The sequence below is a fragment of the Triturus cristatus genome, chromosome 9 (genome assembly GCF_964204655.1).
Source record: "Triturus cristatus chromosome 9, aTriCri1.1, whole genome shotgun sequence".
Lineage (NCBI taxonomy): Eukaryota > Metazoa > Chordata > Amphibia > Caudata > Salamandridae > Triturus > Triturus cristatus.
In genome coordinates this window covers 1,286,434,758-1,286,457,720 of record NC_140592.1, presented here as the reverse complement: position 1 = coordinate 1,286,457,720, position 22,963 = coordinate 1,286,434,758, and the positions used below count along the sequence as shown (strand labels likewise).

General features: G+C 51.2%; 1 protein-coding gene across 1 annotated transcript in view; it reads left to right on the top strand.

Moving 5' to 3' along the window:
* LOC146799785 (fibrinogen-like protein 1-like protein) overlaps positions 1-2,070 on the top strand; it is a 37,703-nt gene extending 35,633 nt beyond the window's left edge. The window contains exon 3 of the mRNA XM_085627468.1: positions 400-2,070. Within this exon, the coding sequence (XP_085483594.1) occupies positions 400-1,094 (695 nt within the window). The 3' untranslated portion in view covers positions 1,095-2,070. The remainder of the gene's footprint in view (positions 1-399) is intronic.
* The last annotated feature ends 20,893 nt before the right edge of the window (positions 2,071-22,963 follow it).

Below are 22,963 nucleotides of genomic sequence, written 5' to 3'. Positions count from 1 at the left end.
ATTGCCAGTCTAGTGTCTACTGACAGAGGTCATGCCAGGCTCCTTAGAGCTGGCAGAGGTCATGCCAGGCTCCTTAGAGCTGGCAGAGGAGTGGTACACACATTGCCTGGCTCGGGCAGCTGATAGGGTCTGAAGTGTCATTTTTACCAGACTGCACCCTGATGACCACGGTCTAGTGTTCCTATTGCCAGACTGGAGTCCACTTATAGGGGGTCTGACGTATCAGGACCGCAGTCCGATGATGATGGCGGTCTAGTGCACGCATTGCCAGTCTGGGGTCAGCTGCTAGTGGCCCCATGTATATTAATCACGGACCTCAGCCTGACATTGGTCTGGTGCAACAGGGTGGAGTCTGCAATGAGTGTCTCATCTCTCTCTCTCTCTCTTTTCTCCCCACAGACCTCCCCCGTGATTGCCATGAGGTTTTCCATCAGTCAGAAGGCGCAGCCAACGATGGCCTGTATATCATCCGGCCGGCGGCAGTGGCCATTGTGGTGTTCTGTGCCATGAGTGATGGTGGCTGGACTGTCCTGCAGCACCTCACTGCCAACAGCACAGAGGACTTTGACCGTGGCTGGCAAGACTACAAAGCTGGCTTTGGGAGGGCACTTGGGGACCACTGGATTGGCAATGAGTACATGCATCAGCTGACCCAAGCCCCACGGCGCTACACACTGGGAGTTAAGCTGGTGGACATGGATGGTGAGGTCAAGTGGGGCGAGTACGAGCCTTTCCAGATCGAGTCTGAGGACTTGGGTTACCGCATCCGGCTGGGGCTCTTTTCTGGCACTGCAGCCGACGCCTTGACCCAGGACACCGAGGCCTACCTACATGACAACCAGAGGTTCACCACCAAGGACCAAGACAATGACAACTACTTTCAAAACTGTGCAAAACTGGAGTACAATGGAGTCCCCGGAGGTGGCTGGTGGTATGATGCCTGCGCGGGCGCCAATCTCAACCGTCGCAATGTCATCTACTGGCAGAAAGATTGCAACAAAGAGCACCCATGCAAGTACTCCTGGATGATGGTGCAACCTGCAACACAGCCACCGTGCAACCAGAGCTGCCGCTGCAGCAAGGATGAGCTGTAACCTGCATTGGTGGTGTGGGCAGCTGACTCTACCATAGGTCGCAAGTCTGCTGGGAGGTCCTGGAAAGATCTAAAAGCACTAGGACATCAAGGAGCATCCTCTTAGCACTGCATCTCTCAGTGACTTTGTCGCGCATGCCCATGAACAACCAGTAGTATGCGTACAAACATCAGCAGTATGCCTTTAGATGACCTAGTGCACGACCACGAAAAACCAGCAGTATGCCCATGAACAACCACTAGTATGCCCATGAACAGCCAGTAGTATGCCCACGAACAACCAGTAGTATGGCTACAAGCAACCAGTAGCATTCCCATGAACAACCAGTAGTATTCCCACGAGCAACTAGTAGTATGCCCATGAACAACCAGTAGTATGCCCATGAACAACCACTAGTATGCCAATGAACAACCAGTAGTATGCCCATGAACAACCAGTAGTATGCTCACAAACAACCAGTAGTATGCCCACGAACAACCAGTAGTATGCCCATGAACAACCAGTAGTATGCCCATGAGCAACCAGTAGTATGCCTACAAACAACCATTAGTGTGCCCACAAACAACCAGTAGTATGCCTACAAACAACCAGTACTATGCTCATGATCAACCAGTAGTATGCCCATGAGCGACCAGTAGTATGTCCACAAACAACCAGTAGTATGCCCATAGAGGACCTAGTGCATGCCCACAAACAACCAGTTGCATGCCCACGAACAACCAGTAGTATGCCCACGAGCAACCAGTAGTATGCCCATAAACAACCAGTAGTATGGCCACAGAGGACATAGTGCACACCTACAACCAGTAGTATGCCCACAAACAACCAGTAGTATACCCATAGTTAGGCTTTCCTGTTTTCAGTTTCTATTTTTGGTAAATTCTGGTGGGAATTATTCAGTTTTTTCAATACCTTAAAAAACAGTGGTTATCAGTGGTTACACTTATTTGCGCCATTAAAAACAACAGAAACAGTGTTTTTCCGGTGTTTATGGAATTTTAATTTAATTGTAATTATTGCTTGCTTTCTGCACTAATAGTGCATGTGTATAGGTAGTGTGTGCACAGGGTATATGAGGACCAAATACATTTTTACTGCACCAGAATGGACTACTAAGTCAATAGCATTCTTCATTAACTCTGAAGATTGTAAAGATGCTTTCAGCATACCACCTAGCAAGTGACAAGGATCTCTTACATGGAAGCGCTTCAGCTCAGGTATTGATTTTGACAGGCCATCATATAACATGTTCATTTACATAGCTGAATTACAGCAAATACAAATAATATCACTCCAATCTTAATTGAACTTGGTAGGAACTTTTTTCAGCAGCATTCCAAGTGAGACTGTGTTCCATGTTTACCAAACACCTGGTGTCATGTTTTCACCACTATCTCAGATGCTTGGTGACAACATTCTTTTCACACATACCTGTCACTACATCTTGCATTGAATGTTTGAAAACTGGGGTGTTTGGCAATTCACTTACAATCAATGCTGACTCACTAGAAAGGGGGGCAGATGTATCAAAGGATTTCACCCATTCTCTGTCTGTGGGTAAATGTGATGCTACATATTAGGAAAGATTCTAATTAAACCAGCCATTTTACCTATCAGTGAAGTCAAATGTAGCCAAAATTTCATATATGATTTGGATATTTCCCTATTCTCTACAGTTTATAAAATAACTAAATAAGACCTACAAATGCATCTAAACATTGCATCTTTAGACCAGAAGGAAGAAGAGACAATGTTTCAGTGACATCCCTAAACAACAAAACTCAAACAGAATAATGTTAGCCCAGTCTCTCTTGATACTACCTCGTATAACAAAGTTACATTGTACTGGCCCCTTAAAGACAAAATAAAAATGACTCTTTCACTCATCTTTTCCTTCCTTTGAATGGCACTTAGTTTGTGGTTGCAAAGGTGTTTTTTCAGTGTTTATATGATTACACCAGTGATGGGTATTTTCCTTTCAGTGGGGTTTTATCAGTTATTATAGGTTTAAACCTAAAACCAAATAGCCTACCCATAGTGCACGCCCACAATCAGTAGTATGCCAACGAACAACCAGTTGTATGCCCACAAACAACCATTAGTATGCCACAAACGACCAGTAGTATGCCCACGAATAGCCAGTAGTATGTCCATAAAGGACATAAGGCGTGCCACAAAGAACCAGTAGTATGCCCATGAAGAACAAATGGTATGGCCCTCAAAGTCCTAAAGTATTCCCACAAACAACCAGTAGTATGGCCATGAACAGCCTAATGCATGCACCCACGGAACCTATAGTGCACCTACAAACAACAAAGTACTAATCCACAGCATGCAGGATGCTCAGAATGAACATAAACAACCTACAGGAGGCCTGTAAACCTATACCGTCCCATAAGCAACCTGTAATGAGCTCATGCAAAATCTACAGGGGAGGCAATAAACGACCTGTAGCATGTTCAGAACCAAAAGGGGCGATGAACATTGACTAGTGTGCGCATAATCAGTGGCTAGCGTGTCCACAAACAGTGGCTAGCGTGCCCACAAACAAAGGCTAGCATGCCAATAAACAATGGCTAGCATGCCCACAAACAACTGTTATCATGCCAATAAACAATTGCTAGCGTGCCCATCAACAATGGCTAGCATGCCCACAAACAACTGTTAGCATGCCAATAAACGATGGCTAGGGTGCCCATAAACGATGGCTAGCATGCCCATAAACGATGGCTAGCATGCCCATAAATGATGGCTAGCATGTCAATAACGATGGCTAGCATGCCCATAAATGATGGCTAGCATGCCAATAAACAATGACTAGCATGCCCACAAACAATGGTTAGCTCGCTCACAAACATTGGTTAGCGTGCCGATAAACAATGGCTAGTGTGCCTTCAAACAATGGCTAGTGTGCCTTCAAACATTGGCTAGCGTGCCTTCAAACAATGGCTAGCGTGCCTTCAAACAATGGCTAGCGTGCCGATAAACAATGGCTAGCATGCCCACAAACAACTGTTATCATGCCAATAAACAATTGCTAGCGTGCCCATCAACAATGGCTAGCATGCCCACAAACAACTGTTAGCATGCCAATAAACGATGGCTAGGGTGCCCATAAACGATGGCTAGCATGCCCATAAACGATGGCTAGCATGCCCATAAATGATGACTAGCATGCCAATAAACAATGACTAGCATGCCCACAAACAATGGTTAGCTCGCTCACACACATTGGTTAGCGTGCCGATAAACAATGGCTAGTGTGCCTTCAAACAATGGCTAGTGTGCCTTCAAACATTGGCTAGCGTGCCTTCAAACAATGGCTAGCATGCCGATAAACAATGGCTAGTGTGCCTTCAAACATTGGCTAGTGTGCCTTCAAACATTGGCTAGCGTGCCTTCAAACAATGGCTAGCGTGCCGATAAACAATGGCTAGCATGTCCACAATTAATGGCTAGCATGCCTACAACCAACTGCACGGAGTGGCAAGAGGCACTTGAGGAAAGTGTGAATACAGGGGGATGCTCCTGCTTGCACTCCAGTTTGAGCAATTTTATCGATGAAACTTAAAATAAATGAGTGTCTACACAGAAAGTGACAAGCAAGGTGACTGTATATAGAAACACTTATTTCGTCAAACACACATATCTCCTTGAAGATATGGATATTTACCAGAAAGGAGATTTGTACTAAACGGGATTGCTAGTCCTGAGGAAGGCCAAATGACCCTTTAAGGGTGGCAGTAGTGGGTGAAACATGTTGACATAGAAGCCATATAGGAGAGAAAAGGGGTCCTAACTATCCCCTAGACCATCTCCGGTTTTTACTTTTAATCCTATCCAGGGAACCCATGAATACAAATTTGGAACGGTATCTCTGAGTTAGTTTTACACCAACACAATCACTGTCTGTATGTAACTTACTGCGTGAATCCCAACACATGTATGATTATTTTGTCTTCCCCCCTTTACTCCAACCCAGGCGTTGGTCTGCGCTGGGATGTTGTAGCAGCCCTATGATGAAGCATACCACTATTTAGTGGGTGTGGGCATTTTGTTTTTTAAACTATGTTTTCCAAAAGAGGAGGTGGGAGCCTGGCAACCCACCTCTTCCTCTTTTTCCTCGTTTTGTGATTAAAGCATAACCAAAAGGGGCCATAAACATAGACTAGCGAGCCCATAATCAGTGGCTAGCATGCCCACAAACAATGGCTAGCATGCATGCCAATAAACATTAGCTAGCGTGCCCACTAAGTATAGCTAGCATGCCAATAAACAATGGCTAGCGTGCCCACTAACAGTGGCTAACATGCCAATAAACAATGGCTAGCGAGCCCATCCACAATGGCTCGCATGCCCACAAACAATGGCTAGCGTGCCCACAAACAATGGCTAGCATACCCGCAAACAATGGCTAGCATGCCCACAAACAATGGCTAGCATGCCAATGGCTAGTGTGCCCACAAACACCCCATTGGTGGCCTAGATACACCATACAGTTTGCCCATTCATATGCTGCAGAGTTCCTATGCTCGCAAACACCCAGTAAAAGTTATAAAGAAGGCGCAGCCTGCCCCTAAAAGCACAGTGGGGCGCTCTAAGCAGTAATATCTGATTGGTGGGAAGGTTCGAGTCAAGGTCGTCTGGAGCCAAAGTTTGACCTTGAGAGCTAAGTGAAGGAGTCCACAGGCAGCACTCACTGCCCCCCTCCCTTCACGCCATGTTATAAACCCAGCATTTGTCACAGGACATGCATCCCAACCTAGAAGCACATTACACTCCTCACTCCAATGTTGGAATTTACAATAAATGTAGAACAGAAAGTAAACCTGAGTGTTGAATGCTGAGCTTTGAGCTCTTTGTTACTCGGCTCTGTGCGTTCTCTTTATTTTGTGTCCTGTTTGCTTGACGTTTCAGGGCGTCTGCTGCAGCTCATGCCCGAACCTCGCTGCTGCCAGCCAGGAGCACGAGTCCTGGAGGGGCCCTAGTACTGAGAGTGCCCCGGTACTGGGAGTGTCCTGGTACTGGGAGTGCCCCAGTACTGGGAGTGTCCTGGTACTAGGAGTGCCCCGGTACTGAGAGTGTCCTGGTACTGGGAGTGTCCTGGTAGTAGGAGTGTCCCGGTACTGGAGTGTCCCGGTACTGGGAGTGCCCCGGTACAGAGAGTGTCCTGGTAGTGGGAGTGCCCCAGTACTGTGAGTGTCCCGGTACTGTGAGTGTCCCGGTACTGAGAGTGTCCCGGTACTGAGAGTGCCCCGGTACTGAGAGTGCCCGGTACTGAGAGTGTCCTGCTACTGGGAGTGCCCTGGTACTGAGAGTGACCCGGTACTGGGAGTGCCCTGGTACTGAGAGTGTCCTGGTACTGAGAGTGCCCCGGTACTGAGAGTGTCCCGGTACTGATAGTGCCCCGGTACTGAGAGTGCCCGGTACTGAGAGTGTCCTGCTACTGGGAGTGCCCTGGTACTGAGAGTGACCCGGTACTGGGAGTGCCCCGGTACTGGGAGTGTCCCGGTACTGAAAGTGTCCTGGGAGTGTCCCGGTACTGAGAGTGTCCCGGTACTGGGAGTGTCCCGGTACTGGGAGTGTCCCGGTACTGGGAGTGCCCTGGTACTGAGAGTGTCCTGGTACTGAGAGTGCCCCGGTACTGGGAGTGTCCCGGTGCCCCGGTACTGGGAGTGCCCCGGTACTGCGAGTGCCCCGGTACTGGGAGTGCCCCGGTACTGGGAGTGTCCCGGTACTGAGAGTGTCCCGGTACTGAGAGTGTCCCGGTACTGGGAGTGTCCCGGTACTGGGAGTGCCCCGGTACTGAGAGTGCCCCGGTACTGAGAGTGCCCCGGTACTGGGAGTGTCCTGGTACTGGGAGTGCCCTGGGTAGTGGGAGTGTCCTGGTACTGGGAGTGCCCCGGTAGTGGGAGTATCCTGGTACTGGGAGTGCCCCGGTAGTGAGAGTGTCCCGGTACTGTGAGTGTCCCGTTACTGTGAGTGCCCCGGTACTGAGAGTGTCCCGGTACTGAGAGTGTCCCGGTACTGGGAGTGCCCCGGTACTGAGAGTGTCCCGGTACTGAGAGTGTCCCGGTACTGGGAGTGCCCCGGTACTGGGAGTGTCCTGGTACTGAGAGTGTCCTGGTACTGGGAGTGCCCCGGTAGTGAGAGTGCCCCGGTAGTGGGAGTGTCCTGGTACTGGGAGTGTCCTGGTACAGAGAGTGTCCAGGTACTGAGAGTGCCTCGGTACTGAGAGTGTCCTGGTACTGGGAATGCCCCGGTACTGTGAGTGTCCCGGTACTGTGAGTGTCCCGTTACTGTGAGTGCCCCGGTACTGAGAGTGTCCCGGTACTGAGAGTGTCCCGGTACTGGGAGTGCCCCGGTACTGGGAGTGTCCCGGTACTGGGAGTGTCCTGGTACAGAGAGTGTCCAGGTACTGAGAGTGCCTCGGTACTGAGAGTGTCCTGGTACTGGGAATGCCCCGGTACTGTGAGTGTCCCGGTACTGTGAGTGTCCCGTTACTGTGAGTGCCCCGGTACTGAGAGTGTCCCGGTACTGAGAGTGTCCCGGTACTGGGAGTGCCCCGGTACTGGGAGTGTCCCGGTACTGAAAGTGTCCTGGTACTGGGAGTGCCCCGGTACTGAGAGTGTCCCGGTACTGGGAGTGTCCTGGTACTGAGAGTGTCCTGGTACTGGGAGTGCCCCGGTAGTGAGAGTGCCCCGGTAGTGGGAGTGTCCTGGTACTGGGAGTGTCCTGGTACAGAGAGTGTCCAGGTACTGAGAGTGCCTCGGTACTGAGAGTGTCCTGGTACTGGGAATGCCCCGGTACTGTGAGTGTCCCGGTACTGTGAGTGTCCCGTTACTGTGAGTGCCCCGGTACTGAGAGTGTCCCGGTACTGAGAGTGTCCCGGTACTGGGAGTGCCCCGGTACTGGGAGTGTCCCGGTACTGGGAGTGTCCTGGTACAGAGAGTGTCCAGGTACTGAGAGTGCCTCGGTACTGAGAGTGTCCTGGTACTGGGAATGCCCCGGTACTGGGAATGCCCCGGTACTGTGAGTGTCCCGGTACTGTGAGTGTCCCGTTACTGTGAGTGCCCCGGTACTGAGAGTGTCCCGGTACTGAGAGTGTCCCGGTACTGGGAGTGCCCCGGTACTGGGAGTGTCCCGGTACTGAAAGTGTCCTGGTACTGGGAGTGCCCCGGTACTGAGAGTGTCCCGGTACTGGGAGTGTCCCGGTACTGGGAGTGTCCCGGTACTGGGAGTGTCCCGGTACTGGGAGTGTCCCGGTACTGGCAGTGCCCCGGTACTGAGAGTGTCCTGGTACTGAGAGTGTCCTGGTACTGAGAGTGTCCTGGTACTGGGAGTGTCCCAGTACTGGGAGTGTCCCGGTACTGAGAGTGTCCCGGTACTGAGAGTGTCCCGGTACTGGGAGTGCCCCGGTACTGGGAGTGCCCCGGTACTGAGAGTGCCCCGGTACTGGGAGTGTCCCGGTACTGGGAGTGTCCCGGTACTGGGAGTTCCCCGGTACTGGGAGTGCCCTGGTACTGAGAGTGCCCCGGTACTGGGAGTGTCCCGGTACTGGGAGTTCCCCGGTACTGGGAGTGTCCTGGTACTAGGAGTGCCCTGGTACTGAGAGTGTCCTGGTACTGGGAGTGTCCTGGTAGGGGGAGTGTCCTTGTAGTGGGAGTGCCCCGGTAGTGGGAGTGCCCCGGTACTGAGAGTGTCCTGGTACTGGGAGTGCCCCGGTAGTGGGAGTATCCTGGTACTGGGAGTGCCCCGGTAGTGAGAGTGCCCCGGTAGTGGGAGTGCCCCGGTACTGGGAGTGCCCCGGTACTGGGAGTGCCCCGGTACCGGGAGTGCCCCGGTACCGGGAGTGCCCCGGTACTGGGTGTGCCCCGGTACTGAGAGTGCCCCGGTACTGAGAGTGCCCCGGTACTGAGAGTGCCCCGGTACTGGGAGTGCCCCGGTACTGCGAGTGCCCCGGTACTGGGAGTGCCCCGGTACTGGGAGTGTCCCGGGACTGAGAGTGTCCCGGTACTGAGAGTGTCCCGGTACTGAGAGTGTCCCGGTACTGGGAGTGCCCCGGTACTGAGAGTGCCCCGGTACTGAGAGTGCCCCGGTACTGAGAGTGCCCCGGTACTGGGAGTGTCCTGGTACTGGGAGTGCCCTGGGTAGTGGGAGTGTCCTGGTACTGGGAGTGCCCCGGTAGTGGGAGTATCCTGGTACTGGGAGTGCCCCGGTAGTGAGAGTGCCCCGGTACTGGGAGTGTCCTGGTACTGAGAGTGCCCTGGTACTGGGAGTGCCCCGGTAGTGAGAGTGCCCCGGTAGTGGGAGTGTCCTGGTACTGGGAGTGTCCTGGTACAGAGAGTGTCCAGGTACTGAGAGTGTCCAGGTACTGAGAGTGCCTCGGTACTGAGAGTGTCCTGGTACTGGGAATGCCCCGGTACTGTGAGTGTCCCGGTACTGTGAGTGTCCCGGTACTGTGAGTGTCCCGTTACTGTGAGTGCCCCGGTACTGAGAGTGTCCCGGTACTGAGAGTGTCCCGGTACTGGGAGTGCCCCGGTACTGGGAGTGTCCCGGTACTGGGAGTGTCCTGGTACAGAGAGTGTCCAGGTACTGAGAGTGCCTCGGTACTGAGAGTGTCCTGGTACTGGGAATGCCACGGTACTGTGAGTGTCCCGGTACTGTGAGTGTCCCGTTACTGTGAGTGCCCCGGTACTGAGAGTGTCCCGGTACTGAGAGTGTCCCGGTACTGGGAGTGCCCCGGTACTGGGAGTGTCCCGGTACTGAAAGTGTCCTGGTACTGGGAGTGCCCCGGTACTGAGAGTGTCCCGGTACTGGAAGTGTCCCGGTACTGAGAGTGTCCTGGTACTGGGAGTGCCCCGGTAGTGAGAGTGCCCCGGTAGTGGGAGTGTCCTGGTACTGGGAGTGTCCTGGTACAGAGAGTGTCCAGGTACTGAGAGTGCCTCGGTACTGAGAGTGTCCTGGTACTGGGAATGCCCCGGTACTGGGAGTGTCCCGGTACTGGCAGTGCCCCGGTACTGAGAGTGTCCTGGTACTGAGAGTGTCCTGGTACTGAGAGTGTCCTGGTACTGAGAGTGCCCCGGTACTGGGAGTGTCCCGGTACTGAGAGTGTCCCGGTACTGAGAGTGTCCCGGTACTGGGAGTGCCCCGGTACTGGGAGTGCCCCGGTACTGAGAGTGCCCCGGTACTGGGAGTGCCCCGGTACTGGGAGTGTCCCGGTACTGGGAGTTCCCCGGTACTGGGAGTGCCCTGGTACTGAGAGTGCCCCGGTACTGGGAGTGTCCCGGTACTGGGAGTTCCCCGGTACTGGGAGTGTCCTGGTACTAGGAGTGCCCTGGTACTGAGAGTGTCCTGGTACTGGGAGTGTCCTGGTAGGGGGAGTGTCCTTGTAGTGGGAGTGCCCCGGTAGTGGGAGTGCCCCGGTACTGAGAGTGTCCTGGTAGTGCCCCGGTAGTGGGAGTATCCTGGTACTGGGAGTGCCCCGGTAGTGGGAGTGCCCCGGTACTGGGAGTGCCCCGGTACTGGGAGTGCCCCGGTACTGGGAGTGCCCCGGTACCGGGAGTGCCCCGGTACCGGGAGTGCCCCGGTACTGAGAGTGCCCCGGTACTGAGAGTGCCCCGGTACTGAGAGTGCCCCGGTACTGGGAGTGCCCCGGTACTGGGAGTGCCCCGGTACTGGGAGTGCCCCGGTACTGGGAGTGCCCCGGTACAGAGAGTGTCCCGGTAGTGGGAGTGCCCCGGTAGTGGGAGTGCCCCGGTAGTGGGAGTGCCCCGGTACTGAGAGTGTCCTGGTAGTGGGAGTGCCCCGGTAGTGGGAGTGCCCCGGTAGTGGGAGTGCCCCGGTAGTGGGAGTGCCCCGGTAGTAGGAGTGTCCTGGTACTGGGAGTGCCCCGGTAGTGGGAGTGCCCCGGTACTGAGAGTGCCCCGGTACTGAGAGTGTCCTGGTACTGGGAGTGCCCCGGTACTGGGAGTGCCCCGGTACTGGGAGTGCCCCGGTACTGGGAGTGTCCTGGTACTGGGAGTGCCCCGGTACAGGGAGTGCCCCGGTACAGGGAGTGCCCCGGTAGTGGGAGTGCCCCAGTAGTGGGAGTGCCCCGGTACTGAGAGTGCCCCGGTAGTGGGAGTGCCCCGGTAGTGGGAGTGTCCCGGTAGTGGGAATGCCCCGGTACTGGGAGTGCCCCGGTAGTAGGAGTGTCCTGGTACTGGGAGTGCCTCGGTAGTGGGAGTGCCCCGGTACTGAGAGTGTCCTGGTACTGGGAGTGCCCCGGTACTGGGAGTGCCCCGGTACTGGGAGTGTCCTGGTACTGGGAGTGCCCCGGTACAGAGAGTGTCCCGGTAGTGGGAGTGCCCCGGTAGTGGGAGTACCCCGGTACTGAGAGTGTCCTGGTACTGGGAGTGTCCTGGTACTGGGAGTGCCCCGGTACTGAGAGTGCCCCGGTACTGAGAGTGCCCCGGTACTGAGAGTGTCCTGGTACTGGGAGTGTCCTGGTAGTGGGAGTGTCCTGGTAGTGGGAGTGCCCCGGTAGTGGGAGTGCCCCAGTACTGAGAGTGTCCTGGTACTGGGAGTGTCCTGGTACTGAGAGTGCCATGATAGTGGGAGTGCCCTGGTAGTGGGAGTACCCCGGTACTGAGAGTGTCCTGGTACTGGGAGTGTCCTGGTAGTGGGAGTGTCCTGGTAGTGGGAGTGCCCCGGTAGTGGGAGTGCCCCGGTACTGGGAGTGTCCCGGTACTGGGAGTGTCCTGGTACTGAGAGTGCCATGATAGTGGGAGTGCCCTGGTAGTGGGAGTACCCCGGTACTGGGAGTGTCCTGGTACTGGGAGTGTCCTGGTACTGGGAGAGCCCCGGTAGTGGGAGTGTCCTGGTAGTGGGAGTGCCCCGGTACTGCGAGTTTCCTGGTACTGGTAGTGCCCCGGTAGTGGGAGTGTCCTGGTACTGGGAGTGCCCCGGTACTGGGAGTGTCCTGGTACTGGGAGTGTCCTGGTACTGGGAGAGCCCCGGTAGTGGGAGTGTCCTGGTAGTGGGAGTGCCCCGGTACTGCGAGTTTCCTGGTACTGGTAGTGCCCCGGTAGTGGGAGTGTCCTGGTACTGGGAGTGCCCCGGTAGTGGGAGTGTCCTGGTAGTGGGAGTGTCCTGGTAGTGGGAGTGTCCCAGTACTGAGAGTGTCCTGGTACTGGAATCAAGCTATCCTGGCTGAAGAGGGGTGAAACCCCCAAACCGGTCCTAGGATGCTTGGTTCTGGTCCAGGGAGGACCTGGCTTGGCAGTTCGGGCTGGACTGTTCCCATGAGGCACAGGGTCAAGACTGATTTGCATATGGCCAGGTCTAAACTGGGATGGCATGGTGAGCAAAAGAATGATGGATTTAACCCAGATCTCTTGACTGGGGGTAAATGTTTTGATTTGTTCTGCATTCCGTCCATCAACTGTGTGTCTTTCACTTTCTAAAAGTAGCATTTCTGAAATAGTAATGTGAAATCCAACCTTACCAGTACAGAGAATTTATCATTGCCATTCCAAAGATATAAAACATGATACAGCCACTCCTTTCTAACCAGGAATTACAGCTTAAAAGGCTGTATTAAGGAAGTCTCAATGTTAATCTATGAGAGAAGTAGGCCTTACAATAGTGAAAAACCAATGCAGGTGTTTTTCACTACAAGGACATGCAAAACTTAAAAGTACATGTCCTACCTTATAGTAACATAGCACCTAGGGCCTATCTTAGGGGTGACCTATGTGTAATAAAAGGTGAGTTTACGGCTAGGCAAGGGGTTTTAATACCAAGTTGAAATGGCATTAAGACTGCAAACACAGGCTCTGCAGTGGGAGGCCTGAGACATGTTTAAAAGGCTACTTGTGTGGGTGGCACAATCGGTGCTGCAGACGCACTAGTAGCATTTAATTTACAGGCCCTGGGTATATGCTATACCATTGTAATAAGGTACTTATAAGTAAATTAAATATGCCAGTTGTGTATACATCAATGCTCAGAGTCCTAAGACCAACAAAATAAATCAGCAAAAAGAGGAGGTAAACATGCAAAAGGTTTGGGGGAAGACCACCCTAAGGCTGGCAGGTCTAATAGTATGGTACAGGATTGTGTGTGTCTGAGTATTGAAGTCAGGCGGATCCCTTTTGGAAGCCCCTGGTTTAGCAGGGCACAAGAAGAAGAAGAGCGAGAATAGTTTCTGAAACACTGGAAGTTTATTGCCTGTATTTCTGTGGCTGGAGGGTGGAGAAACTCTTAATGCATCGCAAAGTGTACAACACAATACAGAAACGTTTGTTGTGTAATCTATGAGAAGGGTTATTGCAGATGGATGATACAAGTGTAGAGTGAACTCAACCCGCATTATCAAAAATCAGATTTACAGTGTTTGTGTGGAAGAGAGATGCTTACTAATGTAAAAGAGCCTGCTGTGAGAGACACGTATGAGATGCTCACAGAAGATAAGTATAGTGAGATATACAGAATGAGATGTGTGTCAAAGCTCAGATATGAGGTGTTAGTGAGGAACACCAGAAACACAGTGTTTGTGTGTGAAGCTTACAGAGGGTGGAAGGTCACAAATGAGCAGTGCCTGGGACGCACTGAAGCACAAAAACCGTGTTATATGGGAGGCTCACAAAATCTATAGAATGCTCAAAGCTGGCAAATATGCCTCTTGCTAGGATTACTTGAGCCAAAATATGGAGCATTTTACTGAACCAATGAGAGAAGGCGTGGAGGCCTGGCCAGAGACTCTGATGATTAATTTACCAGTGCCTTTTGGAGAGTTGCCTATCAGCAGCGAAGTGATCTTTGGGGAAAAGTTATTGCTACCAAGACAAGGAGCGACTGCTTTGGTAGCGCTGATACGGACTTCACTTTCTCGAAGCGTATGTATGGTTGGTCCGTTTGCTTTTATGTTAAGAAGCTCAGAGGAAAAACACGCCCTTTGTGTGATAACATTGACAATATTGGGGTGTGAGGGGGAGAATTATTGGTGCCTGGCCTCTTTGAGGACACTATTTGCCCAAAGGTTACAGAATTTTGAGATGCGAGTTTTGATTGCTTGGAGAAGCTTGAGCGAAGAGGCCCTTGATCTGGTAGAATGGAAAACATTGCTCCGTGGAGGGGTTACTGATTCACTATGCCACGGTGAAACACCATTTCCCATATTTTACGGAACAGTGCATTATAGATACAACCAAATAACTTCTCATTTGTGGCTGCCGTACTTGATGGCCTGGTGTATTTAACCACCTCTTTGTAGAACTGCGTGTGCTGCACTTACGCTGATGATTTGTGTCTGGTGTGACAGTAACGTACATCGAGTTTACAGTGAGTAAATACCACAGATATATATATAAACCTGCAACTTTTAGGAAGTGTGAAGAGGGAGATCCAGCAGCAGGAAGAGAAAGAATTGTATTTGCCTTTTGACCAGCTTTGCAGTGCAGGAACATTGTATGCAGGGGAAGCTGGAATAAGAAGACATGGAGAAACAGTACCTGGGCCATGCTTCAGGGAAGAAAACAAAAACATGGAGACGAAGTGAAGCCGGCATGCGTACAGACGCGCTCATCAATGAAAAGGAAGAAAAAAAGAGTAACAATGAAGCCAACCAACGGTAAGTAAAGGGGGCTAAAAGACACTTTATATGTGCATCTTATTAGCCACTTTCTAAGAGTTTAGCAGTGCCTGAACGATGTGTCCAGGATCACACTACTTTGAGTGGAGAGGGAGCCAGAATTAGAGTACATTGTTTCGCCCTCACACTGGCTGCAGTGAAGACCTTGTATTTTCCTCGCATTAAACACAGCATTATTCAGACACAAAGAGCAACGAGAAAGGGAAACTCTCAGAGTTGTCAAGGGAAACGACTTCCATTGTCTTGGAAGCGAGCAACTAAAATATGCGCTTCTCTGAAGAGGAGCCGTCGTACAACACAACGGATTGTTTTTAAACAAACATATCACTTCTAAACTGTGCAGATAAGGGAATGCGGGTGAACAACGGGTAGTTCTGCCTACAGTAAGAAAATGTAATAAAGAACTCCACAAAAGGTAAACTGACCCTGACAAATGTGAACTTACAGTCTCACTGTGGAAAATAAGAACACGTGCATCACAGCGTCACTGTCAACAATGGGAAAAAGTGCCCTGCTGCTCTCCTTTGGATACTGTAAACCTAGGCAGACAACCATTCATATGCGGACAGTGGCCAGTCAGTGATCTTGGTGCTGTTGGACATGTCAGCGGCTTTTGACACTGTAAACCACGGTATACTGTTATAGAGACTTAAAGACCAGGGTGTGACCGGTCGCGCCCTTGACTGGCTTTGTTCTTATCTAACAGACAGGACACAGGCAGTGTGCCTTCAGCCATTCTCCGCTAACAAGTCTTCCTTACGACATGGGGTCCCGCAGGGCTCAGGGATTAGTCCTGTGCTCTTTAACATCTATTTGCAGCCTCTCATTCCGCTTATTAGATCTTTTGGAGTGGAGGTGGTGAATTACGCGGATGATACCCAGCTCGTGTTTTCCGTGGAAGGGAATGATTCCATTTCCTTGGAAAGATTTCACGAGTGTATGACTAGCACCACGAAGTGGCTTAAGAAGAACTGGTTACAATTTAACAGCTCTAAAACGGAAGTGGTCCTGTGTCCTTCCAGAAGATCTGATCAGCCTGTTTTACCCATCTTTCGGCTGTCCCCTACTGGCGCACCTATTACCCCTTCTAGCACAGTACGCAATCTGGGGGTGATGGTGGATCAGGATCTCCAACTGAATTCTCAGGTTAACAAAACGGGTGGCACTTGCTTCTCGCTAATCCGAGTGCTGAGAAAGATCCTCCCTTTCTTGCCTAACTCTGCTAGAACGCAGGTTGTGAGATGCGTAATTCTCAGCAGACTTGATTACTGCAACTCTCTATATCTGGGTGCGCCTAACACCCTTATCGGGAAGCTGTACAGAATACAGGCCATTGCAGCGAAACTCGCTTTAAATAGGCAGCGAGGGACCTCAACCACATTAGCCTTGCGAGATTTGCATTGGCTGCCGATCCACCAGCGAATTCATTTCAAAGCTCTATGCACTGTCTTTAGGGCAGCTCATGAAATGGGCCCTAAGAACCTGCAAAGAAAATTCAGCTGGTATTCTCCAACTAGAAACCTTCGTTCTGCTTCTGCATTTCTGATGAATGTAGTCAGGTTCAGGCGGTCCAGAACAGGTGGCAGATCTTTCTCTGCCGCTGCTTCTCGGCTATGGAACACTCTCCCTTTGGATCTACGTCAGGTCCAAAGTCTTACGGATTTCAGGAAAAAGTTGAAAACGTTTTTATTCCCTAGGCTGGAGTAATTTTTCCTTCTGATATTATCTCTCTCCTCCGCCCTTCCTGTTTCACACCTCAGCTGCCCCTATTAACTTCTGGTGGGGACTCTCCTTTTTAAGCGCCAGGATACCCGTTGGGTGATAGAGCGCTATATAAGCACCTCATTACATTACATTACATATAGTATTCTAGAAACATAGCACATACATGTCATGGTGGCGTACTCTGTTCAGTCTGTGTTCAGAATGTTTTAATAATGAGGCTTGTATTTATTATGGTTTTGTGCAAACTTGAGCCATCAAAGACAATGTGATGTGCTGGCAGCGACATCTATTATATCGAAACTTAAGTCAAGGTATGTGACTGCTGTCACCTCCTGTGACAGACAGACGTGGGGAAAACTCTGAGGAAGGGTAAAGAGTAGCGAGGTTCATGAGGATTTGGGACAGCTCTCTGGCGGTCTCCTTTTACATGTTTGCATTAGGGCCCATGGTCACCAAGTTATGTAACTGGTGGAAAGAGATGTCTCCATCCAACAATACCTAGAGGGAACCCTAATCTACCTAAACACGTCTTCATGACTGGACACGCTCGTTCTGTACTTGTAAACGTTTACAACATTTGAAGAACTTCTTTAAATCCTCAAAAAAATATTCACCCTGTTCTTCTCCAAGGATAAAAAGTCTTTCAACCCTAAACGGCTGACTCAATGACATTATTTTTTATTATTATTATTAATTAAAGATATATAAAGTGCAACAGCTATTCAATAGAGTGTCCCGTTGCTATGTAGCAAGCCGGATCCCTAAATAACAGAGGTACTAAAAGGCAGAACCAAAGAGCCGGATCTTAAGAAGTCGCCTACAGGTCAGAATGTCCCTGGAAGCAGGGAGCTGAGCTGGGAGGGCATTTCACTGGCGGCCGGAAAAGAGCAGGAGCTGTCGCTCCACTTTTTTAGACTGAAATGGGGAATTAGTACCAGCGAGGAGTTGGATGATCGAAGAGATGGAGCTGGTTGGTAAGGTGTGAATCTGTTGACAAATGCTGAGGGCCTTTGTGGTAAAAAGCTCTGTGTGCCAGAACCAAACCTTTGAACCTCACACCTTCTTTTATAGGCGACCGGTGCAGTTCCTTTAGGCCTGGCTGAATGTGGGCTCGCCTGGGAAGGCGTAGTAGAAGCCTGGCAGCAGCTTTCACCACCAGCTGTCATCACTTCAGGGGATAGGTAGATCGGCCCCAGTACAGAGAGTTAGCATAGTCCAGACTTGAGGTGATCAAGGCTTGAATCACTGTTTTCTGCTGCTGGAGTTTTTAGCAGGTCAAAGCACGTGTCTACTACCCACCCCCCACACTTGGAGGGGGGGGGAAGAAGCAGTAGTATTGAGTTGTATCCCGAAATTGCATGCTACCATGGTAGGGGGAGGTGGCGGGGACATCCTTGGGCCAATGGTCATTGTCCTAGCAGGGCGGGGGGACCCCAAAGAGCAGAATTTGTGTCTTGTTAGTTTTACATTGGATGCCACTATCGCGCATCCACTGAAACACAGACGTCGAGCAGGTCTGGACGTTACACAGTATTAGGTGAATTTCTGTCAAAGGTGAGAAACGGTTGGGTCATCTGCATAATATTGTCTGCTCTCCAAAGGATTCAATTAGGGATGCCAAAGGGGTCATACACGCATTGAAAACAATGTGGGGCTTAGTGCAGACCCCTGAGTGACCTCATAACCCAATGATTTAGGATCAGAGGCATATGGGGCGTACCAGACAGACTGGGATCTGTCTGTCTAAACTGAATAGACCCATGCCAAAGCAGAACCGCGGACACCTATGGCTTCGAGGTGCTGCAGGAATGTCAAATGCGAGACCGCGTCAAAAGTCGCGGATAGATCGAGGAGGATCAGTGCCACCTGCTTCCTTTGATCCACAATTGGCTACTGATGTACCTTGATGATTTCCTACTATATAGTACTAAGGTACCCAGGGCATAGGTACACCAGGGGTCTCCCATGGGCTGCAGCATGCATTGTGCCACCCATGGGAGCCCACTTAAACTCTGACTACAGGCCTGCCATCGCAGCCTGTGTGAGATGGAGCTTGCACCTCTCACGACTGATACATTTCCTTATATCTGAGGTCACTGCACTTAAATCATATAAGTCATCCCTATGGTAGGCCCTTCAGTCCTGATGGCAGGGTGCTTGGTTACAAGTGTGAGGGTGCCCCTGCATGAGCAGGACACCCCTACAAACCCCAGGGTTGATTCTCTAGGCTTTGTAAGTGCAGTCAGCCATTTTAGGGTATATAGTGGACATCAGTAATTACGAGATGTCTAACTATATAATGTGCACCGAACCTGGTCCTGTTTGGCATTACACATGTTGGAATCATACACAAACACCGATTCCGGTACTGGAAGAATGATCTCATGTACTGGACACCCCTGTACTCCTGGTAACAGCCTTTCAGAGTCTGACAGTAAGCTAGCGCTGCTGCCGACCACAGACACTATTCTGCCCTCCTGCTGCTGAGCCTAGCTCGAGCAGGGGAAGGTAAAACAAAAGGTTTCCTGTCACAGGGATTTGTGACCACCTTCCAAACAGGACTTGGGCTGGGGTGAGGGTGCTTTCCAGCACCACTAGACTGCTTTGAAGGGCACATTCGGTGCCCTTCTTGCATACTCTGGTTTGAGCCAGTTCAGGGAGCCGTTGGCTCCCGCTCTGTCCGAAACTGGACATGGGAGTATCCTCCCCTCTGTCCAGCCCCTCCTATGGGAGGGACCCCTGAGTCGTTCCAACCCTTTCCCTAGGGTACTTAAGGGCTCCCCTGAAAGTGGCTCCTCAGATTCGTCGTGGAACAAGACTCACCTCTGAAACCAAGACACTCTTTGACCATCTGGACACTTAGACTTTGACTAGAACCGAGACTACATCAAGGAAGATTCCTGCTGCTCCTGGTCTCGCCTTCCTTCAAGTCTTCTGTTTGTCTGTGTCTGTGCTCCATCTAGGTTCTCCAGAAGGGCTGTGGGCATCAAGGACACCCGAAGTAATCTCCCTTGGAGCGAATAAATCACTCCCCTGCATCTGCAGGCATCGCAACAAAGCTGACTGGTCTGCTGCTCCTGTTGTCCTACGGACTTCCCGAGGCCCAGTAACACCTGTCTTGTCTGCAATTTTTAGGGCAGTATGCCTCGTCGGAGCTGCTGGGACTAAATCCCTGGGCAAACCATCTACTTTCCATTGCCAAGGCTTGTTGGCTCTGCCCTCCAGAGATCTTTGAGCTACAAGAAGCTCCAGCCTCCTGCACCTCACCCCCTGAAGATCAGCATCCTTCCTGCATCCTCTGCATCTTGGGCCTCCATCTTTGGTGATCTTCCTGAGGTCCTCTAAAGGGTCCTCCTTTGCTTCAGTGGGCTCCCATCCTTGCCCGGGGTCTGCTCTGACTCTCCTGCACTTGATGAGACCCTTGAAGCTTGCCAGTCCCAACGTTTGCATCTTTTTGCTTTCCACTCCAGTTGCAGCTACCAAGGCTTGTTGGTGCTCCTGCCGGACACCGACCACCTGGACACCGACACTGAAGTGGGACAGCTCATGCACGGCTCCTGGTCTTCCTCAGCATCACCTGGTCCTCACAGCTGCAGCGACAAAGTCACAGTTGTTTCTTCTGAACCTCCCGACATCGGTGGGCATTGTGTCTCTTCGCCTCCTGCTCACCTACAAGTGGCATAGACTCTGTCCCCTCTGCTTGAAGGTTCTCCTCCTCAAGAATACACTCTTGGATTCCACTGGAATCCTTCACAGGCTTCTCCAGAGGCATTTTCTTTGAAGTATTGCCATTGCTGTCTATGGCGGTTTCCGACGTCACTTCACCCCTATGCACCCGGCTTCCCTGGTGCAGGTAACCTGGTTCCTGGGGCATCCACAGGTGGGGTGGCTCTCCAACTTCCCATCTTCCAAAAGGTTTCTTCGGGGTCCTCTGAGAAGGGTCCTTTTTCATTATAACTGCACCCACGACTTTTCCGTTGATTTCTACTGGACACACGATTGTGTTTCCCCTCTGCACACAGCCTCCGTAGGGTTCCTGGGTACTTACCTTGAGTGGTTCCTTGGGTCCCTGGCTCATCTGAGTCTTCTGCTTCAAGCCCGTTCTCCTTTGCAGTTCGCATTTCATTTTCTTAGTATATGGTTTGGTTTTCCCCTGGACACCAGTGTTTAATTGTGCTTCTTACCTGATTATTTTGAAGCATTCTTGTGTGTATTGTTGATATCTCCGGGTAGGAGATATACCAATGTGTTAGTGATTGTGCTGCATAATAAATAGACTTATTTTTATAAACACTATGTGGTTCTTTTTCATCTAATCTACACTCTCAATTAAATATGGTAAAACAAGCTGCTTTACACTCCTTCAAGGTTGGTCTGAAGACTGCTCTCCACAGCTACCACTTTGAGAACTTTCTATGGTTTTCCAAGACCACTGAAATCTCCATAAGGGTTGCCAGGATTAGTTCAAGGTGCCTCACTCCTGAGAGTGTGAACCATATACTAAGCCAGCCTCCTACAACCACCAACACCAGTTCTCCAATATACTTCTCCCACCAGGGCACAAGTCCTAAAAAACGAAGTGGGGCACTAACCAAGTTAGGCAGTATGTAAGTGACATCACAGCGCGAGACATCACAACCCATGACCTCACAGGAAGTGAAATCACCCAAAACGACATCAGATTCTAAGTCCTCGCATATGTTAAGCAGACCTGTCAGGAGTAGATTTGACAACATTACAATATTTAACAAATTAGATTTTTCTTCGGAGTTGAGCCAAAAAAGTGAAGCAACCCCGGTGCAAGATCTGGGCCTCCACTTCCACATTTATTCATTAAAACTCTGCCAGAAAGAAATGGTCAACAAGGAGAAATGTGACAGTAAATCTGTTCTGCTTACTTGGTTGCAAAGTCTGCATTTTAAAATATCTTATGGGGTTAAGGCACCAGCTGCAGAGATCTTTAGGTACTCAGTAAATCTCAGGGAATAATAATAATGGAAGGAGAACTCTGGAGGTCGATGCATTTGCTGGAGAGACAGGTGTTTTGTGTAGTCCCAGTTTGGAATCAAAGTAGCATAGCAGATGGATAAACTATTACTGCCGGTAATAATCGGGCGCTTTATTCTCGATCACTCGACGCGCGTCTGACGGGCCCTACGCGGGTCATGGTACGGGTGTGGCACGCGGCAAACTTGGCGATGGGGTGGAAGGATCGATTGACCCGGGCGACGCCACTGTATGCCTCTGAGCGGCTGGGCTCCCTGTGGACCTCGAAGGGCTTTGAGAAGTGGGACATGATAGGCATTAGCAGGGTGGGCGATCTCTGGACGAGGGGGGATTCAAAACGTTCGATGTGTTGCAGACGGAATTCCAGTTGCAGGACAGGGAGTACTTTCGATATCTGCAGGTCCGTCACGCGCTGGTCTCCGTATTCCCGGATGTTGCCTCCATCCCGGAGTACTCCCCTCTGGAAGATAGAGTGCTAGATGGGCATGTGCCGGACGGCACGATTTCCTTGATTTACAAAAAGCTCATCAACGATCGCTCGGGACTGTTGACTAGCCTTCGTGAGGCGTGGGTCGCCGATGGATTGGAGCTGGACGACGAGGACTGGGTGTCTGCGGTGGCCTCCCCGAAAGAGGTGGCCATACCGGCCCGCCTTCGCTTCGTCCAGCTCAAAATACTCCATAGGGTCTATGTTACGGGGCCGGGTCTGATGCGTATGGGATATTTCGTGGATGGGTTGTGTAAGCGTGGGTGTGGTTCCTCAGGGACCTTCGTCCATATTTTGTGGGAATATCCGGAGGTGGCGCGATTCTGGCGTGGTGTGCATGCGGTGTTGCAGGCGGTCACACATGTGCCGCTGCTTCCTGAGGCGAGGAGGTGTCTGCTAAATGTGTGGGAGCCGACTGATTACTCAGTGCCGCAGACGTGGTGGGTGACTCTGGGCTATATGGTGGCCAAGCGTGACATAGCGCAATTGTGGGGCTCCCAGAGGTCGCCAACGATCTCGGCATGGAAGGACAACATGGATTGGTGTATGTTTCGGGAAAAAGTGGTGTATGTCGCGAGAGGTAAGCCTGGGAAATGGGTGAAAGTGTGGGGCCCCTGGAACTCCTACTGTGGCGGAATTTGTACCCCGCCACTGACGCCTGATCTGGCACTGGCCCCGTCTCCCTAGTCTCCTTGTCTCCTTGGTTCTGGGTACTGAATCCACTTTGTTTCCGCTCCGGCCTGTCCCCCCCCGCTTTTCCTGTGGATCGGTAGGGTCCTCCCCAGGGGAGCTCATACTGCTGCTTCGACTTCTTGCTGCCTTGTGGATTTGTTTGTTATTTCTTACATAAAAATGGAACCTCCATCTGGGGGGTCCGGACGGTGTGGCCACCAACGTTTTTCTTTCCAACTCCTGTGATCTCTCTCACGCTGCAGCGTGTGTTTCCCACTTGTATTCTATGCTCTTATTGTTTGCTAGCGGCCGGCCCGAAGGTTGTAGGCCCATTTTTGTATC